At 36.6% G+C, this 22768-nt stretch overlaps 1 protein-coding gene across 1 annotated transcript in view; it reads right to left on the bottom strand.

The window, feature by feature from the left end:
- STXBP6 (syntaxin binding protein 6) overlaps window positions 1-22768 on the bottom strand; it is a 232044-nt gene that overhangs the window by 34769 nt on the left and 174507 nt on the right. The window contains 2 exon segments of the mRNA XM_016150297.2: window positions 14747-14912; window positions 15296-15426. Coding sequence (XP_016005783.2) covers window positions 14747-14912; window positions 15296-15426 — 297 coding nt within the window.

The raw sequence follows: 22768 nt of genomic DNA, 5'->3' as shown, positions 1-22768 counted from the left end.
AGGCTGCCTTACCTGGACTCCATTCTTATTCACCCATGCATGTTGCTGGCCTATAAATGTCATTATGTACAAGAGTTGAATATAAATGTACCACACTCTATATAACATATGTATTCCTGAAAATGTATGCATATCTTATATTTCAAAGAATCGAATTGCATTTTCCTTTTGAAGTATAATATAATTTTAAAGATATGTTCCTAGAAGAAAAGAAAACATGATCTGAAACACTGTAAGAAAAAGCAGCATTAGGAGAGGGAACAGTCCAACACTATCTGAAAAAAAACTTTAGTCACGAAGCAATGAGTGCTATAATTCAAATGTCGTACTAAAAATACGACATTGTCAAGAACTATACTAATGGTTAATGAAATGAGGATAGAATCTAATTTTGTTGAAGTTCACTTGGAACTTTCAGAAAAAAATATACATCAAAGATAGCTGCTTCAAAGACCTTTTCTGCTTTTCTCTCTCTAATGAAAAAGGTAGAAAGGACAGATTTTGGAGAGACCAAGGTTCAAATCTCTTGACTTCTCTTGTTACCTACGTGACTCTGGGCAAGTTAAGTGACCCATCTGAGACCCATTTTCTTCACTTATAAAACAGAGATAACAATAATTACTTTTTAAGCATAATGCAACTGAAGAAAATTGCCTGGCATATAGTAGGAACTGAAATGGTGACTCTCAGTGTTATCACCACTAGCTAATGTTTTTTTTTTTTTTTTTTTTTTTTTTCTGGAAGGTAAGAAAAATGAAAATACATATATAGATGACTGTGTCTCTACTATATCTGCTGTAAGGGATACTTCAAAATCATGTCTCTCTATATCTTCACTCCCTCCTCAGTATCTGACTGGAATTCAGATTCCATATTACTTTCCCTTAGAAGGAGAAAAATCAAGACAATGATAGGAAGATGGGACTAAAAGAAAACATTAATAATAATGTGTTAATGTAATTATTAATTATAACAGCTACCACTATATTCCACAGTACTTCCTATGCACCGTGCTAAATGTTTCATACAAATGTTATTGAATTCTTACAACAGCCTTATGGCGTAAGCATTACTGATCTACTTAAGAAGAATAAGTCAAACTTACAGTTTAAGTAACTTGTCCACAGATAGTAAGTGACAGACCAGAAACTCATATACAGATTTGTGCATTCAAAGTCCTTTTCTTTGTAGTGTGTATCATACCCTACCAGGAATATAAGGTTTAAGAAATATTGCTTGAATATAGGTAAAGAGAACAAACTGGTGATTTGCAGATGGGAGGGGGATTGTGGGGCTGGGTGAAAAAGGTGAAGGGATTAAGAAGTACAAATTAGCAGTTACAATATAATCACACGGATGTAAAGCAGAGCATAGGGAATATAGTCATTAATATTGTAATAACTACATATGGTATCAGTTGGGTACTAGACTAACGGGGGGGGGTTACTTTGTAAATTATATAAATGTCTAACCATTATGCTGTACACATGAAACTAGCATAATATTGAATGTCAACTCCAATTGGAAAAAAATAAAAACTTCTAAGAGGAGCTGACTATACTTGTGGGAAGCTGTACCCCGTACCAAAAGAAATGTACCATAGGGAAGGAAGTACACATACTAAGAAATATAGAAAACTGTTGCATTAACATGGTAACTGTATTTCAGGTACTCATGTTGAATGACCTCTAAATGTATATTGAGTTAAAGAGATAAATCCAACCAGCTAATGTGAACTTGGCTGTGATGAGAAGGTGTTAAATAAACTTGACCTCAATACTTTCTATCAAAGCTGAAAAGGGAATTGTCAATCTCTCAAGAGGAAAACCACCAAGTTAATTACAGGTAGGGCATTATGATCATTTTCTGAGGTAAATATCAAGGAAAAGCATGATTTTTAACAAAATCGAATTTCCTACAATACCATCCTCATCAAAAGCTTTAAATATTAAGTACTTTAAGACTTTCTAGAAACTTGTAAAAAAAAAAACCCTATATGATTATTAAGGGGAAAAAAATCCCTGTAGTGTAGAGAAAGGGCTAAGGTATGAAAATCCCAGCTGGTAAAATGAGGAACTTCTTGATAATGTTGCACATGGTAGGCCATTTCAGCCATTTATGTACTAGATCTTCATAAAAAGTTTACATATTTCTAAATTTAAATGTCTTAAATGATAATAGATTAGCACAAGTAATATAGTATACAGGAAATATTTAACAGTACATGAAAATAAAAAAATTAAATTTAGGATGATATTACTATTGTGTGTGCTATAGCTTCTGGAATTATTCAGAAAAGTGGTACAGTAGGCGTAATAATGGCTTCTCAAAGATGTCCATGTTCTAATTCCTGAAACCTGTGAATATGTTACCTTATGTGGTAAAAGGACTTTGCAGATATGATTATGGATCTTCAGATGGGAAGATTATCCCGGATCATCTGGTGGACCCAATATAGTAAAGGTCCTTGTAAAAGGAGAAAAGACTGTTAAGAGCCAGAGAAAGATATTTAAAGGCGCTATGCTGGGGACTTTGAAGGTAGAAGAAAAGGCCACAAACCACAAAATAAAAGCAGCCTCTGGAAAGTGGAAAAGGCAAGGAAACAAATTCTTCCCGAGAGCCTCCAAAAGGTACACAGCCCTGTGATCCATCTAGACTTCTGACTTCCAGACCTATAAGATAATAAATTTGTGTTGTTTTAGCCATTAAGTTTGTGGTAATTTGCTACATCAGTCGGAAACTAATGTAAGTGAACAAGATGGTAAACTCAACTGTGGCTAGAAAGAGTGAAATATACATTAACTCTAAGACAAATATTTACTTTTAAATAATGTAAAAATTATAATATATTCTTTAAAAATTATAATTTACTCAAGCTTATTCAAGTTTAAAAGCCAAAAGTTTAAAGAAAATACACAAGGATAACATACTGACACCATAGAAACTTTCTTACAATTGTAGAAGTGTTTTCCCTCCCTGTACGTGGTGTCTAAAAAAACCTAATATTCTTGAAAAACAACCACAAGACAAGCTTTTGGCTTTTATCACAGATATGTGAATCTACTCTGACCTTGTAAAAAATATTTTTTTTCCCCATAAGTCTCAACCTCTTATAATGGAAACTGGGAAGATCAATAAAATCAACCAACTGTGAAAATAAAGTCCATAGGATAGAATGAGAAACTGATAGAGGGAATGATATATAATAGTATAAATAATTACAACGAGATTAGATCTTGTACAATATTTATATGTGAATCATGGAATGCCCCTGACTTTTGCCCCTCATATTCTGTCCTGTTTAATTCTCATTGCTATAAGGGGCATAAAGCTAATCCTGACCAGAATATTCTTGATCAGGTTCAATGAAAGAGATATTGATTACACTTGAAAGTTCTTTTTACAGGGCATTCTGGGTAATTATGACAATTATCTTTAGATTTTCTCAAAGATTAAATAATCAGTTTCTGCTTAGGCGTCTAAACTGAAAAATAGCCTGTGTCTTACTACTATATTTTCTTTTTGGCACTGGACTATTAATTTAAATCAAAGCAAAACAAATATTTGCTTTTCCAGGAATTGTATCCACTGAGTTTGAAAAGCATGTGTACATGCGCGCACACACACATGCCATCTCACAATTTAACCACTCAAAAGTTGGACATTCTAAATAAGTCCCTAAGCCAATGAAGATTTGTCCCTATTCTTTTTCTTAAAACATATGTTTTTGCCCAAATATAATGACATACTTATTTTCTTGCTTTCCTGCCACTCATATATCACAATTAAAATGTTATGCTTAATGTACTCTCAAAATTAGAAAATACTGAACCAGATATCCTTTCTCTTTTAATAGGCATGACCCATTAAATGGTTCACCTATAGCAGCATCACATTTGGATGCTATACTCATATAGAGTTAGAACAAAAATCAAAACCACCAACCAACCAAAAGCCAAGCCAGGGTTACTTTTTAATGCTTGTTTACTTGACAATGAGAGCGAGCTCACAGATGGGCGGTGCAATGGATAAAGGTGAGCTGGAGCTCAGAGACAAGCCACAGGTTTGTTGAGGGATGGCTGATAGACCAGTCACCTTCATAAGGTAACCAACCCTTTGGCTGCTCAGACAGGAGACCAGAGTTTTAAGGTGGCAGCTTCCTGTTAGACTTCTTTATTCTTCTTCTAATTCTTGTGACCCCAGAGCTTTTAACTCTTCCTCCATTAATGGGAACTGTTTTTCTGCTTGGTGCCCCCAAGAGTCTATGGCTCTTTTTGCTGTTCTTGATGGTAAACTAACTGCTCAAAACCAAGCCAAAGACATTTAGGGTCAGGACTAAGCTTTTCTACCATGCAAAACAAACCAGAAATCTCATGTTCAGTTACAACAGTGCTGTAGTGGATTTCCTATACTACTGCTAATTATAATTTATACTTTTACAGCATTATTCTATGTAGAATAGCCACTATAAGACATAAGTACCCCAAGTTCTTCTAATAGCCCTTCTTAGCAGTCTGTTTCATATTTTTCTGTTTGTATATTTGAAGGGCTAACCTAACATTATGCCTTTGAGAGCTCCATCTCGAATTATCTTAAAGTCCTAATAATCTTTTGGCCTTCATAAAGTTTGTCTATACAACAATAAACTTATTTTGTTTTCCATATTTGTTAACGTGGCTAGAAACTGGGAAGGAAGATGCCCTTGAAAGTTGTCAGATTAAATAGAGGACACAGTAAATTAATTTGCTTTTGGAATAGACAATGGATAGTTTTTTTTAATATAAGTAGATTCCACATCCCAAATATTGCAAGGGAAGATGCCCTTGAAAGTTGCCAGATTAAATAGAGGACACAGTAAATTAATTTGCTTTTGGAATAGACAATGGATAGTTTTTTTTTAATATAAGTAGATTCCACATCCCAAATATTGCATACTAACAAATTATCCATTGTTTATCTGAAATGCAAATTTTACCAAGTGTCTATTTTGGTTTCCCAAATCTGTCAATCATCATGCTCTTGCTTCTCGCAGGGCACCTAAGGAACCCAATCCTGGGTAGGAATGTTGCAAGTAGAAGAATGAGGAAAGTGTGGTCTTTTAAATATGAAGTCTCCAACTTCAGATTTACATCAATTGTCCAAATTTCGATAACCAAGGCTAAATCTAGTGATTTAGTCTTACTTTAAATATCTGAAAGAAGGCTGAAATTTTTACGAGCTTAGGAAATTATGTAAAAAAAAAAAAATTAGCCATGTTATTTATCCTTCCACTAAAGGTTTTAAAAATCTTATATCCCTGTGTAGTTTCTCAGGTACTATGCACAAATTCTTTACTTCTAGTGCAGGTAAGGAAAAGTACTATGGCTTTCTACCCCGAAGATTATATTCTGATCTGCTGTCCAAAAGGTATGTGCTCTGAATGGTTTCTCCAGAAGTGGGGATGAATTTGACAAATCACTAAATGACCAGTTTTAGAACCAGTATTGTTCATGAGAATTTAAGCTTCTTTTCATTAAATATCTATGTAATTTTTAGTTCTTGATGTTTTTTTTATATGTATATTACAGCAGAGCAACAACCTTTAAATGCCAGCTCATAATTTTTACTGTTTTTATTGGTCTATGAGAATTAAGAAAAATAATAACAATGTAGTAAGATTTTTATAAAGGTAAGTGTTTTCAATTTAAGAAACGGTTCTTTATTCTCAGAGATTACGTTCTTTTTATCTTTATTGTAAAACTTCTTTTTCCAAAATTATGGTAATACCGGTTAGGAAGATTTTTTTTAATGTCCCTAATAGAAAATTGTTTGGCAAACTTACTGTCTCCCAAATTCTGTTAAAATTGTACTTGTCTGTAAATCTGAAAGTATGGACATCATGCAGCATGCCTTTAATGTCTGTTTCAGAAATACCACTTCATGTCTAACAATACTAAACAATTTTACCTCTGATCCCTATATCTCCATTTTGGCTGTGGAAAGAGGATTGGACTCAAAGAAATATTCTTGGCTGGAAATATGTTGGTGAAATTTTTCTATTATAAAGTTCAGAAAACATGTTTTAGGTTTTTTCTTTCCTATGAGAAGATCTGAATTATATGTCTGATCTCTGGCACAGTGTCACTTGACAGAATTTAAACATCGTTGTTTTGGTAAGTCAGCAGTAACATATGCACTCTATAAACGTCAAACATAAAATGCAACACATTCAGCATTCTATAACCCAAAGCAAACAATTCAGCATTCCAGAAATTGGATATGTCTATAACATAGCTCAGCTCATTCCCACCTGGAACAAAGAAATTACTATTTCTTTGCAATTCTTATGGCCAACATGGATTAGAAAAACTCAAGAATATTTTCTTGCTTCTTTCACAAGAAAGGGCTTTTGGCAAACATCCTGGAAGAAATCATGTAATATAAATACACATATTACAATTTTTGCATTTTAAAAATAGAATATTTAGACATGTACTAGCACTTTGCAAAAATCTCATCTGATTGAATATTTTAAAATTCATTTTAATCCCCAAACATCCCTCCAAGGTATATATTACTATCCATAATACAGAAAAGGATAGAGAGTCTGAGTGTAAGTTAAGCAGTTTGGACAAAGTTATAGAGCTAACCAGTGATGACATCAAAGGCAGGGGCAGTGAATCAGCCTGTGCTCTTGTCACTATATCAAGTTGTGCAGTTATGTCTTCTAGTAGATTCTGAAAGTAGGAACGGCTTTCATCTACTGCAGGTTATTTAACTATGGTACAGAAAAAATATGTCCTTGATCCTTGTTAAGCCAATCAATAATACCTGGAAGTACCCTTATGTAGCCTTGGTTTGGTTCAAGATTTTGATGGTGATATACAATTTAAAAGCATTTAATGTACAAAGTCACTCACTTCTGGCTCAGGATGACTAACCGTAACCCACCAGCTGTTTCACAGCATGCATTTCAATGCAACTTACAGCCAATGAGCAATAAAAAAGAGAAAAACCACATCTGTGACCCAATTTTTCTTTAGTTACTAGTCATTTATATCAGGAGCAGAATTGGATGGGACCTAAGGAAGTAGTCCTTGGTCACTTCAATTTTCTCACTTAAAGTGAAAACATCTGTTTTTGAGTCCCATCATGGGAACAAGATGACTAAGAAAATATGAGAAAGCACATAAACCACCCAACATAATGAGGGGTCGTGTCCTAAATTTAAACAAAAAATACAGATCAGAAACATCTTGCGGCTTCTGCTAGAATGTCCTGTTCCTAATAGCACTTGGCTGCTGTCAGATGGTTCTGTAAGTATTTCATCATCAACATCAAGCTTATTTGATTCAGTAGTTAGACTAATAGAATCCCCGAAAGCAAACCAGACCAAAAAAATCCCCCAAACTAGGCTTTCCAGTTGTACGATTTAAATATTTGTACTGTTATTTTTATTGATGCATATATTTTTTTGTTTCTATTCTTAATTTCTTACTCTATCCAAAAAGTTTCTATAAGGCAAGTCTTTAATGAAATATCATGCTGTCTAGGAAAAGACAGTGTTGGCCACAATGAAGAGGATGAAGTAACCTAAGAGTGGATGATAAGTCTGTGTGTGTTCACAATTAATACAATTAAGTCATTTACAGAGGAACTTTCAAAAAGAATTTTTAATTTTATTCTTATAGGTATTTTATTAAATTGGTGTTATCTCTTCTTTGGTTTCACTAACTCAATATCAGGAAGAGAAGATGTGTGCTTATTAAGGGAACTTGGAAGTCATGGTCTCCCTTGAATGGATGGGGAATAAGGGACAGACCTTGACTGAAGCACTAACTCTATCCCATATTAGCTTTGGGATCTTGGGCAAGTTCCTCATGAATCATTTTTCTTGTTTGTGCCACAGTGGAAGACAATTGATGTTTGTTGTGTAGTTATTTCTTTACGGATAACAAAAATAATGTCACTAGAAGAACTACGACATGGCCTCCTCTTGTTTTAATGAACTATAAGAAATACTTCACAGCTCTCTCACAACAGTGAATCAGCTAAGCAGCATGGCCTCCTGCTCTGCTCTGCTCTACACAAGAAGCAGCAGTATGGTGGTTTTAATACAACTTAACTCCGTATATGAATTATAATCTCTATATGTGGGTGGTGCACATTTCCAAATATATTATCAAGTATATTAAAGTTTGAGTAGTAGGTGAAAAGTTACACATAAATTTATTCTTGAGAAATAAGCAATTCATTGCAACGTGCTCCTTTTTCAAGCATGCATAGAAATGTGAGAGTTACATTCCACATAGCTATTATCGATGGAAAACATTAAAACAGAAGAAAAAAATAGAAAAATTATAGCAAATGTTATAGATTCCCTTCAGTACAGTTATATGTCACTTAATGATGGGGATATGTTCTGAGAAATGCAATGTTAGGTGATTTCGTCATTGTGCAAACATCATAAAGTGCACTTACCCAAATCGAGATGGTGTAGCCTACTACACGCCTAGGCCACATGGTATAAAACTGATTGCTCCTAGGCTACAAATCTGTATAGCAACTAAAAACTGTAGGCAACTGTAATACAGTGGTAAATATTTGTGTATCTACTCATACCCGAACATAGTGAAAATATAATATAAAAGATAAAAAATGGCACACCTGTATAGCACACTTACTGTGAATAGAACTTGCAGGGCTGAGTCAGTGAGGGAGTGGCGAGTGAATGTGAAGGCCAAGGACACTACTGTCTACTCTTGTAGACGTTTAAAACACTGTACACTTAAGCTACACTAAATTTACAAAACATAGGAATAAATCAAGCACGTGAGAAATGATGCATTCAAGAGATGTAAACATGAAGCGTATTATGAGGCTGCCAGCCTAACATGGATACTGTTTTACAATAAACTTCTTTTTTGTAAGTAGAAAGAGTACACTCTAATGTAACAATAAAAAGCATAGTATATAGTAAATATATAAACCAATAACATTGTCCTTTATTATCCATCAAGTATTATGTAGTATATATAATTGTATGTGCCATACTTTGATAGGGCTGTTAGTGCCATAGGTTTGTTCACACCAGCATCACCACAAACAAGTGAGTAATGCGTTCCACTATGATATTAGGATGGCTATGATGTAACTAGGTGATAAGAGAGTTTTTGACTACATTATAATATTATAGGGCCACCATTGTACACATGATTTGTCATTGACCGAAACATCGTGCAGTGCATGACTTTATTATATTAACGTATTGGGAGTAAGAATGACCATATTGACCCGATCACCTTTTTTTTTAAATAAGAACTCTGTGCACATGTATATTTTTTTCTTATAATTTATTTGTTACCTTACATATGCCCATGCCCAGGGCACATGTAAGGTAAAATGTTTGCACGCCTCACCAGGGATGACCCTAAATTGTTTATAAGAAAAGTGCAATACAAAATCACATGTCAAGTGCTGAGATTCTATTCCAACCTAGAGTAAAGCCATTCGGCCTTTCGTTAGCATACCAGTGAGAAGGCCAGAATGCCATGAGGGAGACATCAGAGACATCTGTGTACCTCAAATTCTAATAGAGCTCAAAAATCTGGGCTTTATCCCATTGTCTAAAGGGCTGTACCTAGATAGGTAATGCTTAAGAAATACCTGTGATGATGTTGAAAATATATAGCACTTCAAAATACCCTGTTTCATGGAAAAACAATATGCCACATTCCAAATTCTGAAATAGCTAACATTAAATAAAATTGTGTGGATTAACAGTTGCAATGAGAGAGAGCTCATTTTGTGCTGCCCTTGTCTCTCTGGCAACTGCTAACCGTCCTTTAAAATGCAGCTCAGTGATCACCGTGGTGTTATGGCATTACTTTATATATGTTTACATCTGATTCTCCCTGGTCCCTGCCAAAAGTAAGTTAAGTCAGCGAAGGTGCCTACTTTGTTGTTGGATGGCCACGGGCAGATGGCGCTGAGTAGATGCTTGTGGAATCAATGAGGAAATGTGTACAGTGGGCCTCAGACAATATAGGTGGGGCTCACTGAAGAATGACCCACAGAAAACAGGTGAAAGAGTAAGTATAATTGAAGAGTGAGCCAAGGGTGTTTGGGCTTAAAATTCAAGAAAAATGCTAGGACATGCTTTAGTTTGTACAGAACCTCCCCCGCTGCAAATAATTTATAACACTTATTGAAAAAGAAAACAGGTTTGCAAAGAATCTACTTTGTGGCTCTGACGCAGAAATTGCAGATACCACTAAAGATTTCCATTGTTCACAGTATTAGGTTAAAAAAAAATAGACCAATGGTAGTTGCTATAAAAGTTCAGTGTAAATAAACTAGCAACGGGAAGCCATGTGGGGTTTACTCACATTTTACCAAGAAGAATGAAGAAAGCAAAATGACAAAGTCCCCCTTGGAACTTTGACTTAAGGTGACATGCTCATTATCTAAATTGATGCTACTATTTGGAAAAGACTGTGTGTGTTTTTTATTAAATGAATTAGTTGAAAGCAGGTTTCTCCTCTGGAGTCTAAAGTTCTACACATGTGATTAACTCCTTCAAGGCACCTTTGAAGTATAATTGTGTTATCACACATATAATAGTATAAAATTATCTCTGCTTATGACAAACAGGATAAAGCTACCATCTCAGAAGTATAACCTATATGAACCTAAGACTTCACTTTTTGAGTCCTTGTCATTCATAATACTATGTCACATTTCAGCTCCATGCCTCTACCTTCAATCTTCGTACGTTGCTTGGTAACTTAGGGACCCAGCAAATAAATAAATGGTTTTGCGTTTTTGAAGGTGACAAAACTAATGAACTAAAAGAGAGGTAGAGTGGAGGTTAGAAATGATCAAGGCTTGAGAGAAATTTGTCCTAGTTTACCAGTCTTCCAATCTTCCAGAGAAGAGAAGATGCTGACAGGCATGAGAAGAAACCACTGCTTCCCACTCAAATTAGCTGAGAGCACCCTGTCCTCTCCCAGTTTATGAGGGCTTTCACTCAGCCCTGTAGACTTTACATGTGTTTCCTGAGTCCTACAGCCAGCATCAGAAGATCGAATCTTCCTAGTCCGTCCTCTGGAGACGAGGAACAAATGTTCAGATGAGAGAATTTCAAACATGTGAAAGAATTCATATCTGTGTAAGTCTCTCCTCAAGGAAAAAAGAAAAACCTGTCATATGGCATATGCACAGTCAATACATACAAGAGAAGAACTGCATGGAATTGTTATACTTAAATGATATTCCTACTTGAACTGGTATTAAAGAAAGTGTAGTTAAATGGGAGTCAGGCAGACTTGCTTCCCATCCTCTGATCTTGGTAAAATCTTTCAAAATCAGTTTTCCCAGTGACTAGGTTGGGCCAGATGGAGAGTACCCGAGAGGTCTGGTGAGTGGCCTGGGTTCCATCATTTTCCCCATTCACTGAAACAGCCTCACTTTCGTTTCTTTAATATAATAAAGTTGTGATAAACAAAACCAAACAAACAAGCAAAAAGCGAGTTGATTTGAAAGTTCCTGGTGACTCCATCATTCTTAGGACAAAAAAAAAAATTCTTAAGAGTTATCTTAATTATACACCTGATAAAACCAGGAAAGAAGTTAAAACTACCCATAATCTTACCTCCCTTTGTAAATGTTTATGGAATGTGCTGGCTAAAGTATTTCCAAAAATTCCTGCAAAACCCCAGGGGACACCATTCATACCAAAGACGTCAACAGTGTTCCCTAGAGTGTAACACTCAGTGGCCCTGAGGAAGGTGCTTTTAGAGCATAGTGAGCCCATGTTTGAATCTCATCTCTGCCACTTACTAGCTATATGACCCTTGGCAAGCTATTTAATAATCTCTCTGATCCTATTTTCTTCTCTATAAAACGGAGATAATAAATTGTATTTCCAAAGGCTGCTGTAAAAGCTAAATGAGATAACATGTAAAGAACCTGGCATAAAGTGGAACACCAACACCAATATTAGTTCTCTAAAATCACAAAAACTGTCACATTTCACAGTACAGAAAATAGCTATATCTAGAACTTGTGGCCCATACTGTAAGAAGAGACTTACAAGAAATTGGGAACAGATCTCATCTGAAGATAAGAAAATAAAGATCGAAGACGAGGTAGGTGTTCCCCAAATTATAGAGGTCAGAATGTAGTGACCTGAAAACTACATAATTTTTAAGTCTCAGAATTGCAATAACTGGCAGAAAGGAAGACTAATCAGCATGCTAATTAATTAGGGTGTGTTGGTACAACTGTTATCAAGGATGAGCGACTGTTTCAATAAGACAGACTGCATTCATTAAGGACATATGTGCTGCCAACAAATCACAATGTGTTAATTTGAACTTTTTTGCCTTCCTTAGGAATCGAGGACCAGTCAACATTTAACTGCACCAAAGCTTTCATTTGATTCTTAAATTAAAAAGTAATTAACCTACACAATAAAGCTATGTCTTAGGAATTATAGATTCTGAAAATGATAGAATTGAAAGGTTTTTAGATAACCTCCTCATGTTACACTTGGGAAAACTGAGATCTAAAATAGATGACAGACACATCGACCATCACAAAAGAAAGAGTCAATTCTGACACTTCACTTATTCTTTTTCTTACCACAGGAAGTCAATCTTTAGCTTTATCTAACACACCCAGCAACAATTTAACATTAGATATATGAATTCCTGTCTCAACTCTGTATAATTTAGGGTTTGTAGGGCACTGGAAGATATGTGAAGGACTGGGCCAGCAGCTGAGGGAAGTAGCCAAGTGGTACTGTGTGGGGAGGTCTGAGGATATTCAAGAAGGTAAATGAAGAGCATACAGAAAGGCTGTTATGGATCTGCCAGTCTGGGATCTGGGATTTGTGTTGTGGCAATTAGGGTGTATTGAGAGGCCAAATCTGGAACTATTCTCCATATCCAGATGTACCACAGTGACTAGCGCATACTCGGTACTTAGTATTCATTTGTTGTATGATTATATGAGAAAACAAGAGTGAGTAAAAGAATGAAAGGACCTGTTCTGAGAGAAGAAATAAAAGCTCCAGAGGCAACAAAGAAGACCAACTGCCTAGTTGGGAGGAGGAAAAGAAGAATCACCAAAGCTCTCCTGAACCTTGGCAGGAGGGAGTAGCTTGTTTCCTTTGCAAGGGCACTGGAGAGAGTCAGGTCGCGCCTTGCTTCCAGCTCACATTCTCGTTCTGAGGAAATGTGATAGTTCCTACAGCACTGCTTCTGTTTCTGGCCCCTCTGTACTCGGGATGGAACGTGGAGGAAGCGAAGTGCTTGAGAGGAGTTTGGCTCCAAGGGCAACAGAAAGTTCAAATCCATAACGTCACGTTATTTTTAGCGGAGACTCTGCGCTTAAGCGCTAGCCAGGCAAGATACAGACCATACTGACACTGATGGGAAAAATGTTTCACTTTCCATTTTCATGCAGCCTTCTGTGGTCTCGAGCCTCATGTGCTTCGACCTTTTGTCAAGTCTGTTAAACTTAAAGTGGACTTTGAAAGCAGGATTTATATGAAGAGCATTGATGGCAGAGACATGATCAAAAGCCGTATCTCATTATATTTTCTAAATAGTAAGGGGTTAGTGTTTGATATTTTCTTTCCTTTTCACATCTCTGTCTAATGTTTCTCACTTTTGTACCATAGGATGTGGCCACCTGGAAGAAAAACTGCACCATTCATCACCTCGTAGATATTTTGATAGGACTAAATAGAGAATCTATAAGGTGACTCTACATCAATGCCTAAGAAAGACCTTTTGAGGTTCTTATGATACAAGCAACTTGCTCTTTAAGAGGAACACTAACATGGCAGTGTATAATAAGTGTGGGACAGTGTCTTCGCCAAACAACATCTAAAAGACTAGTGACAAAATGACAGTGAGTACATCAGTTGCTAGAACAGAATAATGGCATTCGGTCCCAAGTCCAAATGAAAGATATATACAGCTCAAAGAGAATATGTAGTATTTCTAATGTGACCCTGATTTGACACTTGATTAAGAGAAAGTTGATACATTTTAAAAATTTTCTTTCAAAACCAGATCAGGTCAGTGAAAAGACCAATGATATAAATATTCTTCTTCAACTCACAGAATGATTGCCGAGGCTTTTATATTTTTAGCACATTTTTCAATTCCCTGAAAAGGAATGCTGTCTACCTAAAAAAAATGCGTTAAGCACCTTCTTAAATGTTTGTCATTATCTTGCCAATGCTGGTACTCACTCCAGCCTAGGATGGCTTTTAGCACTCATCCTAACTCAGCTCTGTATGCCATTCAAGGAATAATTGTGGGACTAATTGCTGTTTGAAAAAAGGGGGTTACATCTCTAAGAATTTTTATATTAACGTTTGTAGAATATCTTGAGAAATAACAGAAAAAAACAACCCAGAAAACAGCATTCTGCAATGAAATTATAAAAACGGCAGTAAAGAAATCAAACTGAAAGGTTTTCTAATAAAGGAACTGGTTTGTTCTCATAGCACAAATAATCTCAGCTAAGTGACTAGTCTTCAAAAAAAAATGAGTTTTTGGATAAGAGTGAAAACATGCCACTGTGTCTAGATTTAGCATACAATGAACTCCCTTGAATGGTTCTTATACTGTCTAGCTCTGAGTATTTAGAATTTTTTTTTTTGGTTGTTCTTTTGTAGAACACCTAACTTTTTCTGTAAAAGTGGGTCTAAGGAAACAGGATGACTGAAGTTATACAAATGCCCACTCACCTCCCATGATTTTGGATTGGCAGTTAATAAACTCCGGCTTCCTGTCCGTGAGGTACCTCTGACAAGTGTGGTGGAGGATCTGGAAGAAGGTGCATTTTTCTGAGGCTGTGCTGGCTACCCACTGGTCAAAAGCATTTTCAAACAACAAGTCAAACTCTGCAGAATCCTGGAAAAGACAGTGAAATAACTACTGATTTCAATGTATAAAAACTGCTGCTTTTACCTATGCCAAACAAAAGACTCATAAATGCTAAAACACCTTTCAAAACTCTGCTCTTTGCAATTTGCTAACAAAGATATTATTGGAGGTAGCGTTTCTTCTATATGTATCCTCTTAAGGTTCCTGCATCAAACATGATGAAAAGATTTATAATCCCCCATAAGAAGGGCACAAAAATCAGAAAATCTGATTTTTTTTATGAGTTACATAACTGAAGTAGAGAAATAACTTTGTTAAAATGACTCAGACAACCACCACCGCCGCCAAGGGCAATGAAACAGTCATGTGTGAAGGGAACGCCTGTGCTCAACACTGGACAAGTCACTCACCCGATTAGGATCGATGCCATTAACCTGGCGAAGCTGCTCAAGCATCCACTGTGATCTCCGCACGAATGACGTGGAGCCTTCAAACTGTTTGACCTTTGTAATGGACGCCTGTGTGGGTTTCTTGTTTGTCACTGCCAAGAAAAAGACCACTCAGATAAGTGGGTGTGCAGGTTGGTTTCTTCCCCCAGTCAGTGGTATTTCCATCTCACACCTACATGCATATGTCAATGAGAGCGAGAGCAAGGAGGAAAAATATATTTATATATATATACAGAGAAACATAGACATCTATCTATTGAAAGAGTGAAAATGTGTGCCTTTGGTGAGGGGTGAACTCAAAAGAAATGGCAGTTATAATCTCCACATTCAAGCAGTTACAATACAATTATAATTGTAAGGGCTGCTTCATTTGTTTTCATTTGTTCAAACTGAACACAATCGAATAACACGAAGCACCTTTAATAGAGGCTACAAGTATACAATGACCAACTGCAGGGTTGACAGGCACCAGGTGGGGGTCATTGGGAAAGGCTGAATTTTAAAGCAAGTGGAGGTTACTGGCTCCCTTAGGGAACTGCCATGCATATTTCTAATTTTATAGTCCAGTGTAAATATTCTAGGTTTCAGTAATAAGGAGTAATAAATACTTCATTCCAAAAACAAACAAGCAAACAAACAGAATTATTGGGCTTTAAAATATAGTCTAGTTTGTATTGTGTTTCTATCTGATTATGACAATATCTGGCAACCTGGGTTCCCCCTGGCCCCCAAACCTCTGAGGTCACCATACCTGTGGGACCAGGATGGTTCTCCCCACCCCAGCTTCAGTCATGCTGAGGATAGACAGTGCCACATGTCAGACAGAGGTCAGGCAGCAGCCACTAGGAGAGAGTCAACTGGGAAGATTTCTGTGACTGCTTACTTCCTAACTCAGAGCCTCGAGGGTGGAGAGGTAATTATAAGGAAGAACTGTAAGGTTTAATACAAATGATATTATTAAAGGAACTAGGAAAAGTGGAAAGCACTACTTGTCATAATGAATGCAATCCTAAGAGGACCGTGCATCAATGGCACATTCTTTCTTTGTTTCAAATAATCTCACAGAGTCCACATTTTCAAATAACTATGCAGATGCTCAACAGATGGCGAAGGAATCCTTGAGGGATAAACAGACAGAAAGCACCTACCCCAGTCGTGGCTGGTGGTAGGAAGACTCTCCTTCACGCATTGCAGAGTTTACTGCATTAATGTGTCTGCGTCATGAAAGTAGGAACAAAAAGGAGAATGAGATGTGGGCATCTTGCTTTTAGGTCTGGTGAAAATCTCTGTAGTGCTAGAACTGAAGACTATTTTTACAACATCAGTATAATCTTATCTCTCTGCTTTTAACCAGAATTTAGCAAATACATATCTTTTTAAATTTCAAATCATGCTTAGGTTTATTACCCATTATTTGGCTCAAAGCTCCAGAACATTTCACACCAATTACATTTACTTTCATGGTTAAAAAGTCATTATCTCCTTAACATCCACGATCAGAGGAAATTTTATAGTCTTCTATTCACAAATGGCCTCTCTGGCCTACAACTCCAAGTATAAGTCTGTTAAGTCCCATTAGCAATAACCATTCCCCTAACTAAATTCAGGCAGTATTACCAGTCTGCCCAGGGCTCTGCCCATCCATTTAACTTAATTCATTTATTTTTTTGCATCTCCTATGACACAAAAAGGAGCTCTAATATTTTTCTCTGATGGTCATGTTCTGCTCTTGTATTTTAATGTTAAAGGAAATAACACACCTGGAATATATGCAGGTCCTAAAATGTGCTTAAAAGATTAAAGGATGCTTTTCAATAACAGGAAAACACGGGTTCCTGTATTAGACACCCATCCCTAAACACACAAAGAGGATTTCCTCCTTTGTTTATGTAAATCACACGACATTTAGGCATCCTAGGAAACATGAACATTTTCCTTGTAACTTTAGTTAAAGTTGTTATGAACTCCTATTTTCACTCCTGGACTATTTATTTTCAAGCAGTTTACAGCATTACACAATCTCGAATGTAATGAATGATCGCTGTAATTATTGGCATGTTTAGCATTGACATTTTAGGAAGGCACGTTCCATTGGAATCTCGTCACTGAGATGAGAAAGGCAGGAACCCCACCCACATGCCAAATGCCCCACGGAATTGCTCAACAGCGATAGCATTGCAAAGCGGTCATTTTTAATGACGGCAGTTACAACTCCCTCCATCCTTGCCTTTTCCCCCTGTTGGTTTATTCCTTGCCCAGTTCTTGGAATCTGGGTAGTCTTCCTGGGCACTGAGCCCGGTTTGGTTTAATTTTTGTTTATTGTTATTATCTCCACCGTCCCAGTTTCTATTTTGAAACAGGTGCCCCCAAATTATATTATTATATACACATTACATGGAGTTAAATAAAGATTTTCTCCTCCTGAAGTCAAAACACGTACACAAACACACTACTGCCAGACTTTCTGAAGAAGTCATGTTTTAACTCTTTCCTTGTTTTAAGTTTTTTTGGGTTCATAGCTGATAAAAAATAAGTGAGTTGAATTCCACATGTCTAGTGAAAAACAGTAATTTATCTTCTTCATCCAAAGGAAAGCTAATTGATAGTATATTTGAGAAATGCAACCTAAAAGACCTGGACCAGTGATATTATAGTGCTGTCTGTCCAATGACCTCCTATAATAGATTTCAAATTCATTATTTTGAATAACTTTAAAGGCTAGATAACCAGGGCATTTCTGTCATGTCTTCAACATTCACAAGGAAAAGGCAAATATATAGGCATTTAAAGGGGAGGGACTGGCAAGATACTCCAGGCCACTCAGAATCAACCTGGTCCCTTGGTTTTCCACTCTGACTACACCTTAGAATCACCTGGAAGTTTTACAACAAATACACCAAACTATGAAACAGAATCTCTGGGGGTGTGGCCCTGGTATCCATATTTTTATTCTCCTCAGTTGTTTCTGAGGCACATTGACTGCTGAGACTACTGAATTTGTGCTATTTACTCATTTAACAAATATATGAGTAACATTTATTAGGTGGAAGACACAGAAGTAAGAATCTTTTTTTTTTTGCTTCAAAGTATTTTATTGGAATCCTGATACTACCAAATACCTAGGACAAAGTGTAGAAATGAAAGCTAAGTGATATCTAGGCAGTTGCTCCAATAAGCTGACAGCTTCTCACATAGGTGAGCAGAAATGCAGAAAATGCAGAAAGGATATTAAGTCCCTAGGATTTGCCCAACACCAGATAAGAGGGCATCTTTTGACAGCAAAATCCACAGTAGTCAGACAGAAAGACCATGGCTCTTTTTGTCATAACTTTAAGCGGTAGAAATCGTTACCTAGGCATCATAGCCATCTTAGCAGTACTTCTCCAAGAGGGGTAACCTTAGGCCTTCAGTCACCAGGTTAATGGTGAATCTCTGTGAAGGGGCATGCCCGGGCTGGGCTTTTAGAGCTCATGCTTTACTCAAGGATAACACACCAGTGGACGTCTTAAAGACCCTCCCGGAGGTGTAGACTCGCCTGGTAGAATCTGGGGCCTGGCCGGGGGAGCTGCGCAAAGATGGCCAGGATGCTGGGGCTTGCCATCCATCCCCTCATTTAGGGGTTGCACAGCAGCTACCAGAGCACTACGGGACATCCACAGTTAGCACCAAAGTCCCTCTCACAAAAAGTGTGGGCAATTCTAAGATTGAATAAGATATGGTTCTGAATCAAGACCTTGGGTGGTAGGGGGATAAGAATGGTGTGAAACTGTATTAAAGCATAATAGGATAAATGACATAAGAGTCATCTGCGGTATTGGGGAGGGTGGGAGCTTCAAGGACCAAAGTAGAGTTGGGGAAAATCAGGGAGGCTTTTTGAAGCTGCCACATTCCAGGTAAACACATCATTAGCCTTCACCTAGAATCCTATGATTTCCCCCAAACTGGCTTGGCCATTCAAACTGAAATTTGGAAGACTGAACCATCTTTCAAAAACTCCTCGATGGCATTCCAAAGCATTTAGAATAAAGCGCAAACTGCTCACGGTGACTCACAAAGTCCTGGATGACCTGGTCCTTGAGTACCTCTCCATTCTCATCTTGCTCTCCTCTTGTTTTAGTCTACCAAGTTCCAGCCATCTTTGCTCCTGGGAAATAACAACCTCTTTCTACTTTTTTGCAAATGCCATTCCCTTCATAGAACTATTCTGCCCCCACCCACCCCTGCCGCTTTTAGTAGTCGTCTCTTTTTCACTATTCAGATTTCAGCTTATATGTCAACTCCACAGGAAAAAAAAAAAAACTTCTGTGATCATTTTATCTAAGTATGTTATTTGTTTCACTGAACTGTTAATTTCAAAACAGATTCATTTCAAGCCTGGATAAAATATTCATTTGCTTCTATGACATATTCGTGAAGAACAAAAACCAGATGGCTATCATGTTCATTTAGTCCAAACATGCAAGACGTAGGTAAATCCCTGCACAGGTCTTCTAAGCTACCCCTACCAGTTTGTGATGCAGAAGCCTATAAATGGACATAATAACAAATTACATTTTCCAGAGCATTTAAAACTTTAAAAAAAGTTCTTTTATATATCTTCTGGCACAGAAAGCACTGACTTGCCAAAGCAATACTGTTAATGAATGGGAAAACTGCAACTTGAAAACTGCACTCAAAGTCTACTGCTCTTCCCATTATAGCTTTTTGCTGCATTGTCAAATGCCACTTTTTATTGGGTGTGGGACGCTCATTAAATATGGATTAATTGAATCATTTTGTTCTAATACTGATACCACTGTTGTGATTTTGACAATATCCTAGACTGCTATTTTCTTAGTATTTCCCTTTAAATAAACTTGCCTTTGTACTTAAATCAGTTCATTAAAAAATATGTTAAAGTCATAAACAGACAGAGCTCTGCCTACATTAAATAGAAAATAATGCAAAAAAATAAAATTAGAAAAAAATTAAAAATACAATGAGAACAAAAATGCTGTTAATTCCAAATGAGAATTGTCAGTGGAGGGCTTGGCATCTGATATTTCCTCTTTGGTAAAATGATGATTAGCAAGTATAGACAGATGCTTAAAAACTATCACAACAGATACCCTCCAAGATATAATCATGAAGCTTAACCAGAAATGGCTTCTCTAAGATCACTGCTTCCTAAGCATTGGCACTTACTCAATAAGTCAAGTTTTGGGGTTATCTAAACCTAACGCTGTTTTTTCACTCACTGCCATCCCTGAAACCCACTGCTCTCTATGGTGGTATCAGAGGAAGGCAGAAGCATCTGGGCCAACCAAATCCAGGTCCTTCTGCTACTAGCTCTGATAAAAAAAAAAAAAAAGTGGTTTCCATGGCTGCACGCCTCCTCTTCAGCCTTCATGTAGACTTGATCTCTATCTCAGCTATAGTTAAAAAGCAGTGATAGGAACTATTATGTTTGGAATATCATTACTCAAGTGGTATAACATCTCTATCTTATGAGGTAATGACCTAGCAAGATCTTTTAAAAAATGGTCCCCGCTGGAAATATTGTACAAAAATAAAATAAGACAGTCAAGGAGTAGAGACCACCAGCTCTGCTTTTGCCCAATCAGAAAAGTCTATTTAATTAAAAACCAATATGCTGGACAATAGCAAAGTACCATTTTAGATTAAATTTGGTCTTGCAGTGAGTCAGGAAATGGTGGAGGAGGGGATAGAGACTGGTGAAGAATGGGAAAGACAGAAACACAAATTACTTGCCTGTTATGCGGAATAGTAAAGGAATACACACTATCAGTGATTAAGACACTAACTGTCCAGTTCTAGGTCCAATGGCTGAGAGATAACTTAAAAACGTCACACACTCTTTCTCCTATAATCTCATTATTCTCAGCATCATGTCCGAATCATTCCAAACAAAATCAGTTTTGCCTAAGATACGAAATATCTAGTCTCAGTCTTAAAATATTATTTTAAAGGAAATAATCAGTATATACACAAAATGATTACTCATCACTTTTTTCATAGGTATTCTTGCCTATTTACTAATGTTTGCACAAACATTTTCTATACACCTTAAACTCATATTGAATCATCTTAAAACTTTGTGGTCATTTCTCTATCAAAAAAGAATATTGAAGAACAAATTGTATCGACAATAGTTTGATGTCAGGCTAGGCAGCTAAAATGCACAATTTACTACACCTACATACCTAAGATACCTTATAGTTTCATTATGCTTAGTTCTAGCATGATCATAATTAAGTGAAGGTCAGCATTTTGTGGTATGCCTTAGCTCTCTCTTCTGCTGGAGTCTAATGGCCAGACATGTTGATTTCAACAAGACTGTTGATGAGAGACAAACAATTTGGAATAAGGAAAAAGTATCCACATAGGATTTTAGCAGAGCTGCTCTTTGGCTGTGTCAGAGGTGACTGACATGAAGGATCAAAAAAAAAAAAAAAAAATCTTCGGAAATGTGGTTCAGGAAATCAAAGCAAGACAGAGCATGTCTTCTAGGTGCTGATGAGGTGAAGAAATGGGCTAACAGGCCAAAAATGTGAGAAATGATTATTTGTAACTGGTTTCTTTAATGTTCCTCCAAAACTCTAATGTATGATAATCCTAGATGGATTTCATAGTATGAATGGAGAAATAAATATCAGGTCTGAGGCTGCATCAGCAATTTTACCTGGTGAGATGGCTGAATGTTTACAAAGCTTAGAAGCAAAAATACCTAGATTGTTACCTCAAACACATTCAGAATATGGAAATATCATCACTGTTATAATTAGTGGGAGATAGAGCATGGTGCACTCTACCCAGGGCTGATTATTTGCTTATCAGAGTATTTCTCAAAAAGTGTTATCATTCAGTACATAGCAAATATTTAGACTCCACAGGTTCCAATGAGACCAGTTCATGAAATGGCTAAGTTTGTCACTGGGGCCTTATCCCTCTCCTTCCCATCTTAGGTACTGGTCAGGTTCCTGACATGCTTCAAATGAACCTGAAAGGGTATTCTTAAATTGGCATGTTTTTAGGAAGAAGTTTTTTTTTTTCCTCAGCTTTATTGCAGTATAATAGATAAGTAGATGCTCATATTTACATTGTATAATTCAAAGAGTTTTTTCAATTATTGTTGGCACAATAATATATTAGTTTCAGTCGTACAGCATAGTGATTAGAGATCTATATAACTCATAAAATGGTCGCCCCACTACATCAGGTACCCCTCTTACATATTACAATATTGTCGACTATTTTCCTTATGCTACACTTTATATCTCTATGACTATTTTGATCTATCCATTTGTACTTCTTAATCCCTTTGCCCTTTTTCACTGTCCTTTCCATCTAGTAGCCCTCAAAATATTCTCCGTATCTATGAGCTTGTTTCCATTTTTGTTGTTGTTGTTGTTTATTTTGTTCTTCAGAGTCCAC

This window comes from Rousettus aegyptiacus, unplaced genomic scaffold, assembly GCF_014176215.1.
Source record: "Rousettus aegyptiacus isolate mRouAeg1 unplaced genomic scaffold, mRouAeg1.p scaffold_m13_p_3, whole genome shotgun sequence".
Classification (NCBI taxonomy): domain Eukaryota; kingdom Metazoa; phylum Chordata; class Mammalia; order Chiroptera; family Pteropodidae; genus Rousettus; species Rousettus aegyptiacus.
The sequence above is the reverse complement of the archived record's forward strand: the minus strand, read 5'-3'. Positions and strand labels throughout refer to the sequence as shown.